This window comes from Silurus aristotelis (assembly GCF_946808225.1).
Source record: "Silurus aristotelis genome assembly, chromosome: 11".
In the NCBI taxonomy this organism is placed as follows: Eukaryota; Metazoa; Chordata; class Actinopteri; order Siluriformes; family Siluridae; genus Silurus; species Silurus aristotelis.
Window position 1 is genome coordinate 19,566,016 of NC_139584.1, and position 21,960 is coordinate 19,587,975.

At 37.3% G+C, this 21,960-nt stretch overlaps 1 protein-coding gene across 5 annotated transcripts in view; it reads right to left on the bottom strand.

Moving 5' to 3' along the window:
• The window catches only part of gapvd1 (GTPase activating protein and VPS9 domains 1), a 61,112-nt gene that overhangs the window by 12,528 nt on the left and 26,624 nt on the right, over positions 1-21,960 (bottom strand). Inside the window, exons 8-18 of one of the 5 annotated variants that reach the window (XM_083554394.1) lie at positions 21,047-21,204; positions 19,609-19,738; positions 19,264-19,389; positions 14,205-14,378; positions 12,235-12,372; positions 10,237-10,371; positions 7,673-7,792; positions 7,388-7,465; positions 4,416-4,744; positions 4,066-4,153; positions 1,708-1,740 (exon numbers count right to left, since the gene is read on the bottom strand). In XM_083554394.1, coding sequence (XP_083410520.1) covers positions 1,708-1,740; positions 4,066-4,153; positions 4,416-4,744; positions 7,388-7,465; positions 7,673-7,792; positions 10,237-10,371; positions 12,235-12,372; positions 14,205-14,378; positions 19,264-19,389; positions 19,609-19,738; positions 21,047-21,204 — 1,509 coding nt within the window. Of the gene's footprint in view, positions 1-1,707; positions 1,741-4,065; positions 4,154-4,415; positions 4,745-7,387; positions 7,466-7,672; positions 7,793-10,236; positions 10,372-10,424; positions 11,417-11,467; positions 12,373-14,204; positions 14,379-19,263; positions 19,390-19,608; positions 19,739-21,046; positions 21,205-21,960 lie in introns of those variants that run through there. The other 4 variants (XM_083554395.1, XM_083554396.1, XM_083554397.1 and 1 more) reach the window with 4 other exon arrangements.

The following is a 21,960-nucleotide window of genomic DNA, read 5'->3' on the forward strand; positions in this document are numbered from 1 at the left end:
TCTTCACTTTACCAAATTCACCATTAGAATATTTTCGTTTAATATGAACAAAACAGTTTTGCACAACTATCATTAGTTTGAGAGAACCACATTATCAAATTTAACAACACCTAATATTTAGTTGCACATCCCTTGCTTGCAATAACTTCAACTTTGTGATTTGGTGACACAATACTACTGCATTCTTCTTTTGTGATGCTTTTTCTGAACTTTTGCTTCTTTCAATTCCCTTAGGTCTCCTCTTAAGTAAAATGCATGATTGCATTGACAAAGCCAGACTTTGAATGCTCTGGATCACTGTCTTGTTGCATGATGAAGTTACCCCTATTTAGACTAGATGCATTTATGGATACTCTATATTCATTCGTAGACAGAATGTTTCTATATTCTTTCTGATGGAACCATCAAGATTTACATTTCAAATAAAGATTGATGAATCTGTTGCCGAAATCTTTTTACCCCTAGAGATCGTTGGTAATGTCTATGTTTGGGTTTACCGTCACAGCTGTCACAATGTTTCTGTCATCAAATCATGTCTGAAATACTGTCTTGTTAGCACACCACTTTTTTCTTTCTTTTTCAAGCCCTTTTAAATTATGTACTGGCTATGCACTGATAAATTTTTTTTGTTTAAAAAAAGCATTAGAGCCCAAAGGGCCCAAAGCCTTTGACCCCAAATGTATTAACTCTTCAAATAAACAGTTTTAACAAGAAACCATTGAGAGTCACAGTATTTCTGATTAAGTGATATCAAATGGTTTAAACAAAAATGACAATGCGGAAACTGGTAGCTGGTGAGCAAAAAATATCAGAATAAGAAAAATATTGATATCTGTGATGGACCATGGCATTTATGTTGGTACCAGAAAGGTATGTTTGAAAGGATGTTTTAGGTTTTTCCACACCATTCCTTTTAAGTACTAGAGATTGTTGTGTGTAAAAATGCTAAGATAGCAGCAGGTAATATTTAAAATAAACATTTGTATTTTAAATTTCAATATCTGGTACCAAGTACTATGCCACAGTTAAAGTCTGCATCACACTTTGCAAAATGGTGATCTATATAAATCTGCAGGGGAATAATAAAGTGCATATTTGAGTGAATATTTCCACATTATTTGGTTATTTATAATATACGGTTATAGTTATATAATTAAATAGTTAAATATACAGTTAAATTGAGGTATTTATTATGTCACTTTTCAGGATAAACATTTGACCTATAAACATTTATTTTAAGTAATAATAGCATGTCCAAATAACTTTAGTGATAATAGTAATTGATTAAATACATTATTTATTTCCTGTGTCAGACCCTTTTATTTTGTTAGCAAATATTTTTTTAATGCATCATTGAACCTATATTGGTAAATGATCTAGTACAAGAAAAATATTTGTATTGAAACTAAATCAATATCAAATATAATAAATTAATAATAATAAAACATTGCACTATATTCACTGCAAATATTAGACATGCATGAAGAAGAAAAAAAAAAAGACTTTGCACATGATATTTTGAATTAAAAATAATGTCAAATGATGGCACCAAACAAAAATAAATGGTAAATGTAACTGGATGGACTGAGGCATACCACAGCTATAGCGTTTTACATCGGGGCAGGTTCAAGTCTAAAGGATGTAGAAAGCAACAACTATACATGAAAGACCTGTGGCATACAACACTGGCTCATGTATGAGAGTTACCTGGCATTTCACTCTCTGCAGTCCAATAGAGCACTGTGTGAAGAACAAACAGCACAGGTACAATTGGGCTTCACAATCAGGTTCACAGACAATGCTCGCCTTAAACAGATTTTGCCTCAGCCATCACTAATTAGAATAAAACAAACGACTAAACCTTTATATTTGTGTAGTAAAAATTTACTTGGGAGAACAGTGCATCACAGCAGGTGTCCCTTTTACTTTTATTTTTTATTATACCTGTATAAGGCATAATGCAGATGCAAACCATTTTAGACGACTAGAAATGCGTTACAAGAGATCAATGCAAGACTTGGAAGGCTGAACAGCCTTTGAGCATTAAAATGGGGTAATGCTCACCTAGCTGTGAATTATCCTGTTTATATGCTGGTCATTTGCCAACAATGACAAGTTAAAAATGACAGTAATATTTAGTGCAAAACTGACTGAATGGATGGATAAAATTAATTAAAAATAAAAAGTTATTTTTGTTACTTATAACAGCATGTTATTCTGTCTTTGACAAAATTACCATATTAACTACATCACCTAAAAGACATGTAAAATGTAAATTAGCAAGGTAATAAAAAATTGCTTACAATAGATCCCTTTGTATGTGACCCTATCTATATGTTACTATGTTTGCAAGGGACAGTACTATAGAAATTAAACTTGCATCTATATTTTAGAGTAGTCAAAGTGCAGCTTGTATAACAGTAAAGATTTACTATCCTCTACAAATAACTCAACATACAACCATTATTGTCTAAATGACTGGCAACAAAAGTATGTACACCCTAGGTGGCTTTGCATACACCCCATGCAAAGCCACATGTCCTATTCATCATGTTAAAGTTTTTGTCTGCCTGACAGAACCATAAACATTTGTATATCTTGTATTAGAGCAGTTAAATTACAATTATCTTATACTGACCACTGGAAATTCAACATGGCACCTCATGGCAAAGTACTGAGGATTTGAGAATTTGAATTGTTGCTCTGCACAAAGATGGCCGAGGCTATAAGAAGATCGGTAACACCCTGAAACTGAGTTGCGGTACAGTGGTCAGGATCGTGCAGAGGTTTTTAAAAGACGGGTTCCACTCGGAACAGGCTTTGCAGGGGTTAATCAAAGAGGTCAAGTCCTCAATCTTTGCATCAGGTGCAAAAACTGGCTTTAAAAAACAGACATATAAGTGCGGAAGGTCCTCTCGTCAGTGCTCAGACCACACGCCGCACGCTGAAAGACGGTTTGCCTGGACATCGTCCCAGAAGGAAGGCTCTTCTGAAGCTGGTTTACAAGAAAGTCCGCAAACAGTTTGCTGAAGACAACGTGTCCAAGAGCATGAATTACTAAAACCATCTCCTGTGGTCTTATGAGACCAAGATAAACTTGTTTGGTTCAGATGTGTCCAGCATGTGTGGTGACACCATGGTGAGGGGAGTACCTTGTGTCTTGCCTACAGTCAATCATGGGGTGGTAGCATCATGGTCTGGGGCTGCATGAGTGCTGCTGGTTTAAACATTTACATTTACATTTGCGGCATTTGGCAGACGCCCTTATCCAGAGCGACTTACAACTGGGCAGGAGGGTTTTAGGGCTTTTGCTCAAGGGCCCAGCAGTGGCAGCTTGGTGGTGGTGGGATTTGAACCTGTGATCTTCTGATCCAAAGCCCAATGCCGTAACCACTGAGCTACCACCTCCCATGATGCCCTCCTTCCAGAAACTGGGCCAAATTGCAGTTTTCTAACATAATAACGACCCCAAACATGCCGCCAAGATGACAATTGCCTTGTTGAAGAAGCTAAAGGGGAAGGTGATGGAGTGGCCAGGTATGTATCCAGACCAGAACCCTGTTGACACCTGTGAGGCATTTTCAAGAGGAAGGTGGAGAAGCGCCATCCAGCAGCCCTGTGATGTGGTGTTTATGGAGACATGGAAAATAATCCCTGCAACAACCTGTGCAGCTCCTGTGAATTCCATGCCCAGGAGAATTAAGGCAGTGCTAGATAACAATGGTGCTTACACAAAATATTGACAGGACACAATTTTGATGTTCACTTAGGGTGTACTCACTGTTGTTGCCAGTTATTTTGACAATAATGGCTGTATGTTAAGTTATTTTTAGAGGAGAGTAAATCTGCACTGCTACACAAGCTGCACACTGACTAAAATATAGTGTCCCTTGAGAACATAGAATAAAATGGTTGTTGAAATGTGAGGGGTGTAATCACTTTTGAGAGTTATTCTATATTGTGCTATAAAGATTTCACATAATCCTAATGAGGCATGTCATGGCCATGCTTTAACTAGTCATGTAAGGACGCACATGCTGTGGCACTAAATTAGCAACTAATTACCTTTAGGAATTGCAGGAACAAACCGTTTCTTCCACCATGGTCTGTTCCTCTCTGATTTCTCATCATCACTGTCCTTCTTGTCATCAGTCTAAACACACACACACACACACACACACACACACACACACACACACACACACACACACACACACACACACCTAAGTCAGATAAAGGTATTTTATTAAAAGGATAAATCATCAAATATATTACTGAGAATACAGTAATAAGTAAACTAAAAATAATTTAGTTGTCTGGTACAAACCTGAGAGAAAAATAAACCCCAAATGTAATACTTTTATAAATGTGTCTGGTGCATGAAAACAATGTTAAAAATAACACATCCTGCACACCTCAACTTTCAGTGAGTCTTTGCTTGGGGACGTAGTGGATCCAGATGGAAAAGCAGCTGCTTGGTCCTGGTCCTCCACCATGGTTCTGCGGTTTATGCCTGGATCACTGTTTGGTCTGCGCCCTGCATAGACTATGTCTGTGCTGCGACTTCTTACCAGACGCTCAGGGTACGAGTGTCTCTGCTTGGGGTGCTCCAGATCATGGGCAGAAAACAGAGATGTCCTGGGTTCAGAAGGTCCTATGGCACATGTCTCTGGGATTGGTGGGTCCGGCGGAGGATGAGGGGGTCTTGTGTAGTGTGCCTTGGGCCGTACAATAGTGCCAGTACCTAAAGTAAGTATGGGGAGAAGAGAGTGAAGAAAAAAAAATTTAAAAAAAGCCAATATATACAAATACAAGGCAAACGAAAATTATATAACAACACCAACAAACTTTTTCTTGGTCCCTAATTATAGCAGAGATACTTTTATTTGGTTCATTGAAAACTGAAAGAAGAATAAGATGGTGGAAACTGAAAGAGGAAGACTATAGTGTAAAATTCAGGGAATTGGGCAGACAGGGGCTCGGTGGTGGTGAGAAGATGCTGGATGATTAGGCAACTACTGCAGAAGTTATAAGGGAGACAGCTCGAAAGGTACTTGGTGTGACATCTGGAAATAGAAAGAAAGACAAAAGATACAAGGTGGTGGAATGAGGAAGTGCAGAAAAGCATAAGGAGAAAGAGGTTGGCAAAACAAAATTGAGATTGACAGAGTGATGAGAAAAGTAGGCAGGAGTACAAGGAAATGAGGCAGCAGGTAAAGAGGGATGTGGCGAAAGCCAAGAAAAAGGCATATGAGGAGCTGTTGAACACTAAGAAAGGAGAAAAAGATTTGTCCTGATTGGCCAGGGAGAGGGCCTGAGCAGGGAAGGATGTGCTGCAAGTTAGAGGAATAAAGGATGGAGATGGAAATGAGTTGACTGGTGTGGAGAATGTTTTGAGAAGATGGAGGGAGTATTTTGAGCAGCTAATGAACAAAAAAAAAATGACAGAAAAGGTTGGATGATGAGATGGTGAAGCAGGAAGTCTTTGGTATATTTGGAAGCAGGATTGTGCTGTGGTATTGTATGAAGAAGTCTGGTGTGTCAGAAGTATGTGAGGGTAGTGCAGAACATGTATGAGGACAGTGTGACAGCAGTGAAGTGTGCAGTACGAACGGCAGACTGGTTTACGATGGAGGTTGGACTGCATCAAGGATCCGCTCTAAACCCCTTTCCTGTTTGCAGTGGTGATGGACAGGTTGAGGGATGAGGTCAGACAGTAGTCTCCATGGACTATGATGTTTGCGGATGATATTGTGATTTGTGGACAGGATTAGAAATGAGTTTATTAGAGGGACGGCGCATGTAGGACGTTTTGGAGACAAAGTGAGGGAGGCGCGATTGAGATGGTTTGGACATGTACAGAGGAGGGACATGGGGTATATCGGTAGGAGAATGCTGAGGATGGAGCCACCAGGAAGGAGGAAAGAGGAAGGCCAAGGAGGCGGTTTATGGATGTGGTGAGGGAAGACATGCAGGTAGTTGGGTTGAAAGAGGCAGATTTAGAGGACAGTGGTGGGGGGTACACTAATAAGTGTACATCGTTATAAGGCAAAAGTCACAATTTATTTTTCAAATTTAAACATCTATTCTTAGTAGCTCACCAAAGACGCTCATATTCAGTGCTCCATCATCAAACATATATTATGACAGTGCAGAGAGAGAGAGAGAGAGAGAGAGAGAGAGGCTTAGCAACTACTGCTTAGTCAAATCTGTGTTTGATTAATGGTCCAATCGAATTGTTTCTCCAAAGCAAATTCCAGTCTATTACTCTCCAAACATGCTTGATTTCGTGTTAAATAATATGTGTAGTAAATATGTTGCCAGTAATACATGGCCATAACTGTCTCTATTGATGTTACTTGTTTGAGGGTTGTATTGTAAATCTTTTTTTTTTGTGTGGATTCTGTATAAGCTTCGGTGCCCATGATCATTGAAACAAAAATCAACCAAATTTCAATATGTTCGGAAATTCATGTCAACATTTTAAAGATTCTACTCAACTTGTATTAAGTTGTTTTGATATAATTTGTACTATAAAAAAAAAAAAAAAGTTGGGATGTTAGGTCAAATTTAATTAAAACAGAATGCAATGAGTTGCAAATTGTATAAACCCGTATTTTAGTCACAAAATATGAAATTTTTAAACTGAGGACATGAATCATCAAAAAAAAGCTTGGACAGGGCCATACAGTATTTATCATTGTTTAACATTCCCTATATATCTGGGAAGTAAAACAACTAGTTGCTGAGGTTTTTGGGAGAGGAATGTCCCATTCAAGTCCAAAATATGATTCTGGCTTTTCAATTGGTTGAAAGCTCTGGGCTGCAGGCAGGTCAGTTTAGCACCCAGATTCTTCTACAAAGCCATGCGTTTGTAATAGATGTCAAATGCTTTCTTAAATATGTAAAAGGCCATTCTGGATGTGTAAGCTGGCAATAACAAAGGGCAAAGACACACCATCAAACGATCTTTTCATGATCTTTGGATGGTGTGTTTGTGCTCTTTGTTAATGGTATAATGTAGACTGTGTCTTAAATGTTTAGACTAAATGATATTTGTATATTTACCATGTCTATAGCAGTCTGAGTTAAATACATGAGTGGCAATGCAATTATACCAATCAGAAAAACCCTTTTCGCTTTTAATATGTTTGCTCATCCAATTAAGGTATTTCTGGTTACACAACTGCCAGCACAATGAGTGTGAAAGTTTTATCTTTCTTGATAAAACTGATGCCAAAACACCATCTATTCTAGAGAAAGCTTCTCAAATATATTGTACCCTGGCCCAACAAGGCAATGGAAACAACACAAATAACAAAACCATTTACAAGGTATGCTGATTGGAAGGTTGCTTAAAAGTTGACAGGCTAAAAATATACTTTACCTTCACCAGAGGAAAGAGGATCAAACATGCTCAGCAGAGAGTCCGTTTGAGAAGGTACACAGGACAACCCATGTGCTCCTGAAGACATGCGGGAATCACAAAGCCAAAAGAGCAAGAAAATGGATAAACCTCAAAAAAATAGGCAAACCTTTGACATCATATCACATCCTGCCTCCGCACACAAGAATTCTTTGAAATTACTTAATTTACAGCTAACAAAGTAATACTGTGAATAAGTAAAACACTTTCACGTGAAAACAGTTTGTTTTCCCATAGGTACTGTACCTTGTACAGAATCTTCTCCATCTGGGCTTGTGACTGAGTCTTTGCCTCCAAAATCTGAACTACATTCCGAGCGCAGGTCTTCAATCTTGTTTGGGATGTCTTCAGAGGTTGCACTTATACCTATAAATAAATAAAAAGCAAAACATTAGTTTGTGCAATGTTCATAATAAAGTTCAATGAAAACTACAACAATAAAAGACCCTACATAATCCTGGATCTTGTTGTCCATCACAGTCATTTGTTTGTCATTTGTTTTTTAAAGTAATAATTTAAAATAAAAATAGTACAAATGCATACTAATTTCAAATAAGTATTAGGGACAGTGTTAAAAATAATGTTATATTCACATTAGGTGTCTAATCTATTGTTTTATTGTGGGATAATTCAAGGGTTAGGGTTAGGGTTAGCAAATGTTGAATTTAGGGTTAGGGTTAGCAAATGTTGAATTTCACCCACAAAATGCATAAAACTTGTCTGTGTAATGCTGCTCTTCTTGCTGGCATGTCCCAATCATGTGCAGTGGTGTAAAGTACAAAATTTTAAATATAAAAAGAAGAAAAAAAAAACTAAAAGGAATTCTTAAAAGGAGGTAAAAAAAGTTAAATCTGATATGAGGACACAAGAACAAAATGGCTTATTGAACCATTATGCGTTTACGCTCTTATTTTTAAACTTCATTTTTTAATGTCAAAAACTCTTTTGACCAACCTATAGATACACTGTGTGCACAATTGTTACGCAAGTGATTATTTTGACCATATCATCATTTTATCCATAATTTCCAAGTTTAGCTGTACAAACTTGAATGCTTATTGTATTTGATGCATATCAGGTGATGTGTATTTGTGTAACGAGGGAGGGTGTGGCCTAAGGAGATCAACACCCTATTTCAAGGTGTGCATAATTATTAGGCAGATTCTTCTCCTCAGGAAAAATGGGCCAAAAAAGAGGTTTAACTGACTCTGAAAAGTCAAAAATTGTAAAAAGTCTTTCACAGGGATGCAGCACTCTTGAAATATCTAAGATATTGGGGCATGATCACAGACCCATCAAACGTTTTGTAGCAAATAGTCAACAGGGTCGCAGGAAACGTGTCGAGAAAAAAAAAATACGTAAATTAACCGCCAAAGATTTTAGAAGAATCAAACATGAAGCTACCAGGAACCCATTACCCTCCAGTGCTGCCATATTCCACAACTGCAACCTACCTGGAGTGTCAAGAAGTACAAGGTGTTCAATTCTCAGAGACATGGCCAAGGTAAGAAAGGCTGAAACCCGACCACCTCTGAACAAAGCACATAAGTTGAAACGTCAAGAATGGGCCAAGAAATATCTGAAGACAGATTTTTCAAAGGTTTTGTGGACTGATGAGATGAGAGTGACTCTTGACGAACCAGATGGATGAGCCCGTGGTAGGATCAGTAACGGACACAGAGCTCCACTTCGACTCAGACGCCAGCAAGGTGGAGGTGGGGGTACTGGTATGGGCAGGTATTATTAAAGGTGAGCTAGTTGGACCTTTTCGGGTTGAAAATGGACTCAAAATCAACTCTCAGACCTACTGCCAATTTTTAGAAGACACTTTCTTCAAGCATTGGTACAGGAAAAAATCTGCATCTTTCAAGAAAACTTAGATTTTTATGTAAACAATGCTCCATCACATGCATCAAAGTACTCACTGCATGGCTGGCCAGTAAAGGCCTTGAAGATGAAAAACTAATGACATGGCCCCCTTCTTCACCTGACTTAAACCCTGTTGAGAACTTTTGGGCCCTTCTTAAGCAGGACATTTACAGTGAAGGTAAACAGTACACTGCACAAAAAGTTGATTCTGACCAGATCAAGAAACTGACTGACTCAGTGAATGGAAGGCTTGTGACTGTTATCTAAAAGAAGGGCGGCTATATTTGTCACTGAGGTTTTCTTTTTGAAATTTCAAAAATGTTTATTTGTAAATTTTGAGTTTGTTTATTATTCTCACTTTAACAGGTGAAAAACAAGTGAGATGGGAAAATTTGTTTTTCATTTAGTTGCATAATAATTCTGCACACTAATAGTTGCATAATAATGGTTTACATGTAAATATTCTCTTAAAAAAGCCAAAACTTCACTTTTACTACTTAAATGTTCAGGTTTGAGGGTTTGTTAACATTTTGGATTGAAGAAGAGCACTGTAGTTGTAAAATAAAATTAATCCTCAAAAATACAACTTGCCAAATAATTGTGCACACAGTGTATATTAAAAAATGTCTTAATTTAATTATTGATTAATTTATGCATTCATTAGTAAGCCACTTGCTGTGAAAGTCTACAGTTTAGATCAAGTCTAATTTGTAATATGTTTTTACATTCTGTAAATTTAGAAAACAAATACTTTGGGATGAGCCTAAAGGTTTAAATGTTACATACATGCATTGAAGTGCTTTAAAGAGTGAGTGTAATGTTGGGAGTATTGGACATTAACAACAGACTCTGAAAGAAAGCCAAAAAAAAATAATTGTGGTGTTTTAAAATATCTTAAAGATGTATAAATGAATACATTTGTAAGGATTTTTTTTGGGTACCTGAGATGATGCTTAATCCTGGGGTGCTTGGTCGAGAGCTGACCTCTCGGACTTCAGTATCATCTGAAGTGCTGCCCACACCAGAGCAGCTTTCTAACTCCTGCAAGCGCTCCTCTTGTTTTAAATCTGCAGTTTCTACACACACACACACACTGAGTGAGTGAGTGAGTGAGTGTGTGTGTGTGTGTGTGTGTAACAAATAGTATATTACACTTCAGCAGGTTCCAACAAGAAGCAGATCTGTTCATTTTGCATGTAGCAATCAGTGACTGGGATGTGGGCATTTTATTGGTTTCTTATGGTGATGGAAAATGTGTCATATTGCACACTGGTGTGAATGGGCCTTTATTTCAACACCTACTGGCCCAAACTTATAATATAGTATAAGGAACATTCATAAAGTGTTTTAAGTTCCAAGAAGGAGAAAACTAATTTATAGTATAAGCAATAGTTATAATTCTTGTCTACATTTTCTGATGTAGCAGATGTGATTTTTACTATAAGTTGTGCTTTTTTTTGGCTTAAATAGCATCTGGCTAGTTTCATAATTTTCTCTTAATGTGAAAAGCAACAGTATTTTGCTGTTTTTTTTTTTTTTTCCCATTTCAATACAAAGTGTTTACTCTCACAAACACCTCCGAGATTTACAATACAAAGTATTTATCAGCTTCACTGAGTGACTGAGTTGCTAGGATGCATAAAGTTTGGCCTCTGGAACAATGGAAAAAAACATGGTATTAAGATGAGGTGATGCACCCATGACTAGTGCCTAACAGTACAAAGGTGTGGGGACACAACTTGTTTACCGTATTTTTCTAACTATAAGCCGCTACTTTTTCCCCACGCTTTGAACCCCGCGGCTTAAACAACGAAGCGGCTAATTTCTGTTTTTTTCCCTAGGTTTTTCCCGGTTTCACAAGCTTCATGCCAAAAAACTGCCCATAACATTAGACCAATAAAAATTGCCGAACGGGCATGAAAAAACTTACTTCACCTGTGTTCTGAGCTGCACGGCATCGGGAGAAAAGCTTCACGGCATCGGAAGAAAAGCTTCACCGATGGTGATTTTTAAACGCACAATGCCAAAAGATAAACTCTCGAGAGAAATAGGCTACTTGGTAGGCTACTGTTTAGATACAAGCCAGTGTAACGCGTTGTATCAGGTTTAAGGGATAGCTCGCTAACTCCAGTTGCAACAGTAATCATATAAGCAAAGACAGGTTTCCAAAACTCGTGCTTTTTTTTATTTGACGGGTTAGTCAAATAAATTTAGAAATGAGCATCAGAAAATAATAAGGACATATTTCTCGGTCTTGCACACATGCAATAATACCGGAAAAATGTGGCGGCAGGCTATTCCCAAAATGCCGCTCTGCTCTTAAAGGAGCCACAACATATTTCACCCGTTACACCGTGTAACAGACACTGTCTTTCGTTAAAGCCTGTGTAAAGTTCATTAGTTTCAGTGTAGACATTGCGGCTTGTAGACAGGTGCGGCTTATTTATGTTTAAAATAAAAATCTTTGTCAAATTCAGTGGGTGCGGATTATATATGGGTGCGCTTAATAGCCCGGACATTACGGTACATATATTTGAAGGTATAGTTGCATATTAACAAAATTCGCAGTTTACATTTAATTAGATGCATATTCATTGATATTTACAAGCTATATAAACTTGGTTAATATATATCAACTTATAACAAGTATACTGCTGTTACCGTCATACAAAATCTGTTTCTATATTGCTGATATTTTCATAAACTTTTTATATTGCATTTACAATGCAAACACTTGAGAAGAGAAACTGTATTTCAATTCCTCTGTATGTTGGCACATATGGTGGTATTGACAACACTGTCATTCTCTGGGGTTGTTTCAGTTGGTCAGGTTTAGGTTTATATTTTTAAGATGACAATGGCAGGATTCATCAAGCTCAAACTGTAAAAAAATGGTTCTATTAGCATAAAGCATTAACTCTCCTACACTGAATGCTCACCCGAGTCACTGGGCAGGACTTCCACACTCCAGGCCTCACTTGTGGTCTCAGACATAGTTGAACCGCAGGGGTCCAAAAGAATAGGACCAGGTGTTGGGAAGCAAAGCAGACTCCCCAGCATGTTTTCCACCATAGCCCCTAAAAAAAAACCAAAATCAAAAAACAGAATATGCCAGGATATTAGTATCTTTCTTTCATACATATAAACAAAGATACATACAGAGTACGGTATTGGACACATTCTCTTTCAGTGTTTTTTCTTCATTTTTTATTATTTTAAGGTTTGTATATTAATATTAAACAAAACCATTTTATATTTTAGATTGTCCAAAGTAGCTACATTTAGCTTTGATCACAGCTGTGCAAACCCATGGCATTTTCTTATCGGATTCATGAGGTAGACACCTGGAACGGTTTTCACTTCACATGTGTGTAACATTTAGGACATTTCTTGCCCTTGTAATGTGGTTTAGACCATCAGTTGTGTTGTGCAGAAGAAAGGCAATTATTGGCTGTACTACTGTACAAATCAATGTTATGGCAAGAAACACTCAAGTAATGCAAAAAGATCCATTATTACTTTATGAAGTGAAGGTCAGTCTATCCGAAATATCTTGGTGTGCAGTCTTCAAAATGATCAAACACTATGATGACAGGCTCTTATAAGGACCGTCCTAGGAAGTTGCACTTGCGGAAGTGCTAGACATACTTCAACATCCACTATTCAGTGGAAACTGCTGAGTCAAGCCTTCTTGATCGAATTGTTTCTAAAGAACAAGCAGAAGCTTGGGCCAAGTAACACAATAAATGGACTGTAGAGGAGTGGAAAACTGTCCTTTGGTCTGTTGAGTCCAAATCCAGATTTATGGTTCTAACCACCATGTCTTTGTTAGACATACAGCAGGTGATTGGATGGTTCAGAATGTGTGGTTCCCACTGTGAAGCATGGATGAGGAGGTGTGATGGTGGGGTAGTGGTTACACTGTTGGTGATGCAGTCAAAAGTGAGAAAACACTTAACCAGCATGGCTAACACAGCATTTTGCAGTGACACGCCATTTTACCCGTTTCCCCATTTAGTGGGACCATAATTTGTTTTCCAAAAGGACAATGACAACACACACATCTCTAGGTCCTGTAAGAGCTATTTGTGCAAGAAGGAGAGTGATGGAGTGCTGTATCAGATAATGTGACTTCCACAATCACCCAATTTAAATATAGTTAGGATAGTTTGTTGAGTTTAACTGGAGAGTAAAGGAAAAGCAACCAACAAGCACTCAGCACCTCTGGGAAATCTTCAAGATTGTTGGAAAACCATTCCAGGTGGCTACCTCATGAGGTTGACTGAGAGAATGCCAAGAGTGTGAAAAGCTGTCATAAATTAACAAACTAGAAATTAAATAATCAGAAGAAAATATATATTTGGTGTGACCATCATTTGTCTGCAAAACAACAGCAATTCTTCTAGGTTCACTTGCACACGGTGAAGGAACTCGGCAGGTAGGTCGTTCCAAACACCTTGGAGAACTAACCACAGATTTTAGTGGAGGTAGGCTGCCTCAAATCCTTCTGTGCCTTCATGTAATACCAGACAGACTTGATGATGTTGAGTATCTGCATTTACTCATTTACTTTCCATTTTATTAATTGATCAAAATAAACTCAACATTCTATTTTTAAAGCATTCTTACTTTACAGCATTTTTTTACAAGTGCCCAAAACCTTTGCACTGTACTGTATAAAGATCTTGTATTTTTATTAGTCTTTTTCTTTTCCTGGATTACCAGTTACCAGTTAAATTATTAATTCAAATACAAAGTGGAGACAGTAAGATACATGCCTATTGATGGCCTATATGCTCCATGTTCATCATTGCCCAGGTGCCTGTCAGTCCCAGAATTCTGATAGCTTTAACTACAGGTATGCAATGTTTTTTTGTATGTTTTGGATAATAACAAATAAATGCCTTACCCGATATTTCCTGAAGTCTGTCTTCGTCTATATTAGGATCAAAGTCACTACCAAGAACATCAGTGCTCCAGGTTTCACTAACTGTCTCAGAGATATCCCGATCATCTGTCAGACCCATCATATCTCGAATCTCAAACTTTCGGAGTTTGTCGTCTAGATTATCTTGTGTTGTGGCTAAAGACAAAATGTACATATATATTAATTCAGTTAAGAAACGATTAACAGAATAAACACAAAGCACAAAACATGAAAAAATAATTGGGACAAAAAAAAAACCATCAGTTTTAATGACAATAAGCAATAATTTGTTCCTGCATGATTCCACTCATGACACTGACTGGGGAGTTAACAGAAAAAGTTAAAGTACAAGTTATAGACACTGTTGTGTGTAAAAAAAAAAAAAACCCATCCAATAAGTCATTTTTTTTTTATATGTAAAACCAATCCATATGGTGTCAATGACTATGTCATGGTTAAAGTAAAAGATAACACTTTTGCCCATTCTGATATTTGATGTGAACAGTAACAAAAGCTCCTGACCAGCATCTGGATAATTTTTGCATTGTACTGCTGCCACATGTTTGCCACAGGTTTTATTACACTTAAATTTACCTGAGCCTTGCAATAATCACTTCAATGTACATTTGTCTTAAAGAGCGTGTGATAATTCTATAAACTTGACAATTTCTGAAATGACAAGTCTTTTTGAACAATGCATTAATTTTGACAGACAGTTTGGGATTGCTGTTCATAGCAGCTATGCCATAAGTGATTATGCTAATTTTATGTAAGAGCAGCCGGATACAATAATTATTCTGAACTATTTTTTCCTTATTATCTACACTCAGTACCCCACAATAACGAAGTCAAAACAGAATACTGGATAAAAACTTAATATATAACATTTACATAAGTATTCATACCCTTTGCAACAGCACATTGATTTTCATTTCATTTTATTTATTTGACAGGGACAATGCAACATACATAGTGTCAAAGCAAGCTTGTCACTGAAATGCTACATAAAAGGTTTATAGCAAATGCTAATTTTCAACTCCTGTCCCTGGTTGGGCTCTAAACACAGTACAATTTACATACTAAACTACTTCAATTTAAACAAATAACATGATATGGACAATTCCCGTCCCTAGTCATACACAATAAAATTTACCCATGAGATTTACCCGTAAAGTTTACATACACACATATATCATATACAACTCTTACCTACTAGTTAAAAATGAGTGCACCTTGGGTGTGTCTTTACTTTCAGGCTAAAAAACTGGTTAAACACATTAAAGTCCAGTATAGTCTTAATGTCAGATGGTAATGAGTTCCAGAGTTTGGAGCTCTTCACAGAGAAGGTAGTCTGACCAAAACTGGTCCTACAGTATGGGATTTTAAAATCATGATTTGTTAAACTCCTAGTGACTCAAATGCTGCCCTGTCTCTCAATAAATGAACTTAATGGATCAGGTACTAAATGATTACTGCACTTGTAAATTAATTTAAGAAAGCAAAAATTGCTAAAACTCTCAAAATTAATTAAATTATATTTCTTATAAATGGTACAGTGATGGTGTCGAATTGGTTTTTTGTCCATAATTTTTATTGCTCTGTTGTAACGTATGCATTTGGTTGCAGTAGGAGTGGCTTGAGCCCATGCTATCATGCAGTACGATATATGAGAAAAGATCATAGCATGCATGTACAGCAGGGCTGCCTGGTGCGGTATAACACTTCGAATTAATTTAAAACAATTGAGATTACTTTGTATTGTTTTTAAAATGTTCTTTATGTGCTTATCAAATTTTAGTTGAGGATCTAAAACCAATCCTAGATATTTGAATTCTGTAACTGGATTAATTTCTGTATTTTGTATATTAATATTAAATCTTCCTTTTAAATCGAGTTTTTTAATGGAAAGGCACATAGAAACTGTTTTTGTGAGATTTAAAACTAGTTGATTTTGGATGAGCCATTGTTGGATGTCAAACATACTAGTAGACAATACAGCTGCATACCTGCCCAAAAGTTTATTGATTGGACATTATTTGGAAAGGTGCACACTTCTTAATAAAAGGCCTCACAGCTGAAAACGCATATCTTTGCGAAAGATATGCAAAACTTAAGCCATGAGGTTAAAGCAACTGCCTGCAGAGCTCAGAGACAGGACTGCTGCAAGTCACAGATCTGCAGAAAGCTAAAAAAAAATATTGCTGCTGCACTGAAGATTCCCAAAAGCACAGGCGCCTCCATAAATCTCAAATGAAAGAAGTATGGTGCAATCGGGACTCTTCCAAGGGCTGGTTGCCCGGCCAAACTGAGTAATCAGAATAGAAGCGCCTTAGTAAGAGATGTGACCATGAACCTGATGGTCACTCTGACCCATGGAAGCACACTGATGGACTCTTGGACTGTGATTCCCTGGTCTGATGAAACTATGCCAACAAACACACAGCCAAGACAACACGGGAGTGACTTAGGGACAACTCTGTGAATGTCCTATAGTGACCCAACCAGAACACTGACTTAAACCTTATTGAACATCTCTGGAAATACCTGAAAGTGGCACAGATGGTCCCCATCCAAAATGACACAGGTTGAGAGGATTTGCAATGAAGAAAATCCAAGAAAACCTACAATCCAGGTGGGCAAAACTGGTTGCATCATACCCAAAGAGATTAGAGGCTGTAATTGCTCCCAAAAGAGCTTTAATTAAGTACTGAGTAAAAAGTTTGAATACTTACATACATGTGATATTTAAATTTACAGACATTTCAAGAATTGTGTTTTCACTATCAATTTGGGGTCCTGATTGTAGATACATGAGAAAAGAAAATCAACTTAAATGATTGTCGTATTAGGCTGCAACATGACAATGCAGTTTTGTACTGAATGTGAGCAGTTTAGCTATGTGCACTTCAGAATTAATCTTTCATCAGTAGCAACAAGTGACTCGGTTCCCTTGGTAGCCATACATGCCAATGTCACAACACTGCCTCCACTATTGCTGAAAGATGATGTGGATCTTAAACCCTTCCTTTCTTTTTCCATACATTTCACATGAAAAGGTTCTGTGATCAAGCACTTTAGTTCTCTTTCATAGTGTACCAGGTTTTGTGCTGCTAAGCCTTTCACTACATGCCTTGTTTTTAAGAGTGTACCAAATTGTTGATTTGGCTAATCCAAAAGTTTCTGCTCTCTCTGATGGGTCTAATTATTATTTTTTTTTTTATACCCAATGTCTTCTTTTGTCTGCACCAACAATTCTTTGGGATCTTTTTTTTTTTTTTTTAGATGTGCCCTGAAAAGCATAGACTCAGTAAAAAACAGACCATTTTAATTTTTCAATGGCTTGTCTTCAGAGTCTTCCTCTACACCCTTACATGTTTTCTACAGTGGTGCCAAAACCCAGAACTGAATGAAGATTCTGCAGCTTCAATGGAAGCCTCATTCAACAAGATCTAATGAAATCCCAACTAAAAATCCAGACACAACTTTAAGCACTCCAAGACCAGCATAAGAAGCAGTCCACCACCTATCCTGCTGAGTCAGTATCCATCACATGATATCTATAAACTAAAACCTCTGACAACCAACCGAATGTGTGATTAGGTGCAAGCAAGGGAATGTTTAAAAATACCCACTGATGCCACTCATTAAATTTTTTGGGGGGAAATGATACATTTAGGTTTAGTCCTATCCATTTCCATTCACTTATTCTTAGATCAAACTGGCCATTATAATCAGGCACTGTTTAATCACTACTCACAACCAGGACAATCTGCCCCTTTTTTAAACTTTGGACTTCATTTTAATGTGGATTTCTCCTTTAGAAAATCTGAAAAATTTGTCTATTTCTATATACACAGTCACTTGTTCAGTCCGCCTCTGAGCAACTGATCCAGAATACAGCTGCATGACTTGTTTTCAACCTTTCATGAACAGGATCCTTTGCTGGCACAATGCATATGCATTTACACCATGCTGTACATCCATCAAAAAGGAAACCGTATACAGCACCATCAAGATGGAGTGTCTCACCATCTTGTGGGCAGTCCTTAACCTCTGACACTTCCTACAAATGTGCCCCATCACTCTTTTTTCTGATGGCTTCCACCACATAAAGGATGCCAAGATGTGCATTACTAGTTTAGTAACTGATACTTTGACCATTTAAGTTCAAGGCGGTACACAGTCTGGGTTGTGCAGAAGGTAGTGGTAAATTATTTCTCCTGTCGAGTGAGGTGAGGGTCAGCTGTAGGCCTGACAGCTCCCCAGCCTTAGTCATACAGTGGTGGGAGGGGCATGGTCAAGTGTCAGCTGTAGAGGAAGAAATGACAGGCAAACTGTCTTACTACTGCCAGCCTACTCATTTGCTGCTCTTTATGCTTTCCTACTGCAATAAATAGAGAAAGAGTGGCTGAGCTGCTTGTGCAACACACAAACACAATTCGATTTAATGAATTTTTATTTGTATACTTTTAACAGTGAACATTGTCTCAAAGCAACTTGACTGAGATAAAGTGGTTATAAAAGTATATATAAGTTTAGTGCCTAAAAGTTTGTTCCTAATCATTTAAAGTTTATTTATTACAGACTGCTGAGCTTTTTTTTTTTTTTTTTTTTTTTTTTTTAAGTGCATTAAATAATACAGATTGGGGTCCCCTGGTGGTCTAGTGGTTAAGATGCTGCGCTCCCACCGCTGCGACCCGGGTTCGATTCCCGGTCAGGGAACCATCCCCAGCCACTCTTAGTGCCGGTCCCAAGCCCGGATAAATTGGGGAGGGTTGCGTTAGGAAGGGCATCCAGCGTAAAACATGTGCCAAATCAAACGTGCGGAGGATCCGCTGTGGCGACCCCTAACGGGAGAAGCCGAAAAGAAAGTTAAATAATACAGATTGGATAAATGAGAGTCTAGAGATCACCATGCCTCCTAAGTCTTACTTCACACCCTCACCTCCTTTCAAATATTTAAAACTTAAGACTTTGCACATAAATCTCTTTGTACAAAACATCCTGTTTCTGGATTCCACTGATCCAATCATGCCCAAACCTTGTTCATGCTCCAGTAGCTGCAGAGCTTCAACACCATTACTGACAGATGTCCCTGGGCCTAAGTCAGATACAGATTCTGCTTCCATGTCCAGAGATGAGACAGAATTAGAGCGGTTAGATGGCCCTGTAAAGACAAGAGCATTTTTACCTTTAAAAACTCCTAAACACCTTTTTTGTGGTTAGGACCAAAGGAATTAAAATCAGCCTTTGGACAACTGCATAGCTGATCTTACACTGCAACGAAAGCAAGCACACAAAGCAAATGCTCGCAATACGTTTGTAAATTTTAGCATGACTAAATAGTGAGAAACGAATATCTCCCGCTAATTATGAAAATACACACCCTCCGAGACTCCTTCCAGATTGTCACTGCATAGAGAGAAGCGAAGAGTTTTATCAGGTTTTCCATGCAGTTTAGCCTCATCAGCTGGGGTATCTCCTTGAGCTTCATCTGCAAGCTGCAAGTTCAGCACCTAAAGCAAAATACATTCAAAAGATCAACTATTTGCAATTAATAAAACAGTATAATCCCTATGCTTTTCAATACCCATTTCCATTTGATGTTACCAATTACATGGTGAAAGACCTATGTAGAGCAAATTTAGAGTCTCAATTATCAAGTGTTTTCACAATTTCGTTTGTAAACCATAAGCACGTTTTTTTAAATCATAGTATGCATTTTTGCATAGATACCAATAAATGTAGGAACCTAAACAAATCATAACATGCTCTCACCTAACTTGGTGACAATCAGATCCGCATAATTAACTGAGTAAATTAGTTTGGTGTTTGCAACAAGGTGAAGACAGCGGACAAAGATAAAACTGCTAATAATATAGGAGGCACATTTAAAGACTAACTGGGTAAATTCCTCATCTTACTGGTTTTGCAAATGTCTTGCATGATTACTGTCACTCCCTTTTTTAATGTTCCTGGACAGAAAGACAGCCATTAGGGTCAAGTGAAGTAAACTAATTTGACAATATTTTGTTGAGCTTGCTTATTTGTCTGTACTGAAAAGCACTGCTAATTGCAATTGTTTTTAAATAAGCATGTTGTCAGTAATAAAAAGATGAAAATATATGGTAACAAGGGTGTGGGTGGAGCCATAAATTAGAAACTAGAATAGAGGGCGACTGATACATCGGTTTTGCTGATTAATCAGCACCAATAGTTGATTGATGGAACTATCGGCAAAAATCCATACCGATAGTTTTTCTGGGTTGCATCTGTTGCTGCAGCGGCTGAGAAGGTCCAATGTCATTATACTGTGGCCATCAGTAGGTGTTCCTATCATATCTTTACAACCATTGGTTTCACTTATATTTCAATGAAAATAAAATAAAAACAAAATAAATAAATAAAATAAAAATGAAAACTATAAAAGAGAAAAGGAACGGAGAGAGTGTGAGGAAGGCAGAAGGATAGCCAAGATAAAGAGGGAGAACTGTACAAAAAATATAGACATTAGTAAGGTAAAGTGAAACACTTATTCACTATTCAAAACATTTGACCTTGAAATGTCTGGAACAATTACAAAATATAACCAATGCCAAAATATGTCTACGTAAATCCTACATACATTCAGCCCGAGAATAATAGACTGAAAGATAAACAGCTCAAAAACATAAAGCCTCCCCCACACACAAATTGTGAAAAAAAAAAATTTTTTTTTTTTTTAAAGAAAACAGAGTTCACCACAATTCACCACAAGCACTGCTCCAACCATTTAAGTAAATTAACAAATATTAGAGGATATGTATGTGGATGTAATTTGTTACCTCGTTTTCAGGCATCATTCCAGGCATAGTCTGAGAGGAAGTTCCTAATGAAATCACCAGCACCTCCTCAGGCATGACTTCCTGCTGCGGGTCCTGGTAGCTAGCATCCGACTCAATATCCTGAGTGATGTTCGAGCGAGAGCGGCTCCGGGTGGCTGCTGCCAAATGAACATATCAGTGCATGTTCAGTATTCAGTGTTAGAGGGGGAAGGTACTTTAACACCAAACTTTAATGAGGCATAATAAAAATTACAAGGAGGTAATTCAAAATTAATTGTAAGGTTATAAGCAGATATATTATTAAGTTTTATTAAGTATTAAGTTAATTACCTACTGATATGTATGCTGGCGGTTACTAATTTGTTCACCATTTAATCATAGTGTGATTCACATATCTAGCATTAATATTTTTGCAAAAAATAAATATATAACAGGATTAAGTTTAACTTCAAACTCACACAGATTTATTTACATTTTGTTCATACTAAAGCCTATGTTATGTTACTAAAACCTCTATGTTGGTTTGACATTTATATTAAATGTTACAACCTTGTAGTGAGGCAGTTCAGGACACAAGATGCAGGGTTTAGAAAATCCAACTTAATCCTGTTTTATTCATATTTTTACAGAAACACTATTACTAGATTAAAGATTTGTTAGATTAGCAAGTAATTTAAGGTAAAGCAAATGGAAAAAAAAACTAATGTAATATAGTGCAAGAGACTGGCAATATGCAAACACAGTTGACAATTTGGAAGTAGCATTTACTTGTTTACAGGTTTGTTTAACTATTTTGTGCAGTTTTAATGAATTTAGTGATTGACTCTTTAAAAAGAAAGTACTCTGAAGCCAGAGAGCAGTAAAAATAGGTTTCATTCCTGCTTTGTTGTTGATTTAAATAAATGCATTTCTAA